Below are 598 nucleotides of genomic sequence, written 5' to 3'. Positions count from 1 at the left end.
GAGGCTCATTTTGCCCCGTGCTCTGTGGGGCTGAGGGTTGGAGAGGTGCCCCCCCCGCCGCCGTCTCTTGTCACCCCCCAGGTCCGACTGGCCGCCTGGAACAGGGAGAAGCCGGGGACGTGGTACAGCACCTTCAAAAGGGGCAAGAAGGTGGGAACTCCTCATGCTCTGGCGTTGGGGAGTTCGGGGGGAGATGGACCCTCTGCGTGGCATCACCCCAGTCCCGGGGCAGGGGGGTGTCTGTGTCTCAGCCCCTGTTTTTTTCCCCTCCTCTCCCCAGTTCTCCTACGTGGATGCAGACGGCAACGCCGTGCCCGTCACCCAACTCACCTTCCTGCGTCTCCTGAGCGCCAGCGCCCGCCAGAACTTCACGCTCAACTGCCAGCACGCTGCCGCCTGGTACGACGCCCGCGCCGCCACTTTTGCCCGTGCCCTGCGCTTCCGTGGCGCTAACGAGGAGGAACTGGGGCACAACCACCCGTCCGCCCCCATCCGGGCCCTCCACGACGGCTGTCAGGTGAGTCCCCGAACCGTGAGGACACTGTTTCTGTCCCCATCGCTCATCCCGCACTCCGTAACGCCACATTTGCCGCCTTTC

At 65.7% G+C, this 598-nt stretch overlaps 1 protein-coding gene across 1 annotated transcript in view; it reads left to right on the top strand.

The window, feature by feature from the left end:
- COL5A3 (collagen, type V, alpha 3) overlaps nucleotides 1–517 on the top strand; it is a gene marked incomplete at its 3' end in the record, with an annotated part of 22567 nt that extends 22050 nt beyond the window's left edge. Inside the window, exons 63-64 of the mRNA XM_009885369.1 lie at nucleotides 82–150; nucleotides 281–517. Coding sequence (XP_009883671.1) covers nucleotides 82–150; nucleotides 281–517 — 306 coding nt within the window. The remainder of the gene's footprint in view (nucleotides 1–81; nucleotides 151–280) is intronic.
- Nucleotides 518–598: the final 81 nt, after the last annotated feature.

Source organism: Charadrius vociferus, unplaced genomic scaffold, assembly GCF_000708025.1.
Source record: "Charadrius vociferus isolate BGI_N301 unplaced genomic scaffold, ASM70802v2 scaffold2125, whole genome shotgun sequence".
NCBI lineage: Eukaryota > Metazoa > Chordata > Aves > Charadriiformes > Charadriidae > Charadrius > Charadrius vociferus.
This window is presented reverse-complemented; position numbering and strand designations above follow the sequence as displayed.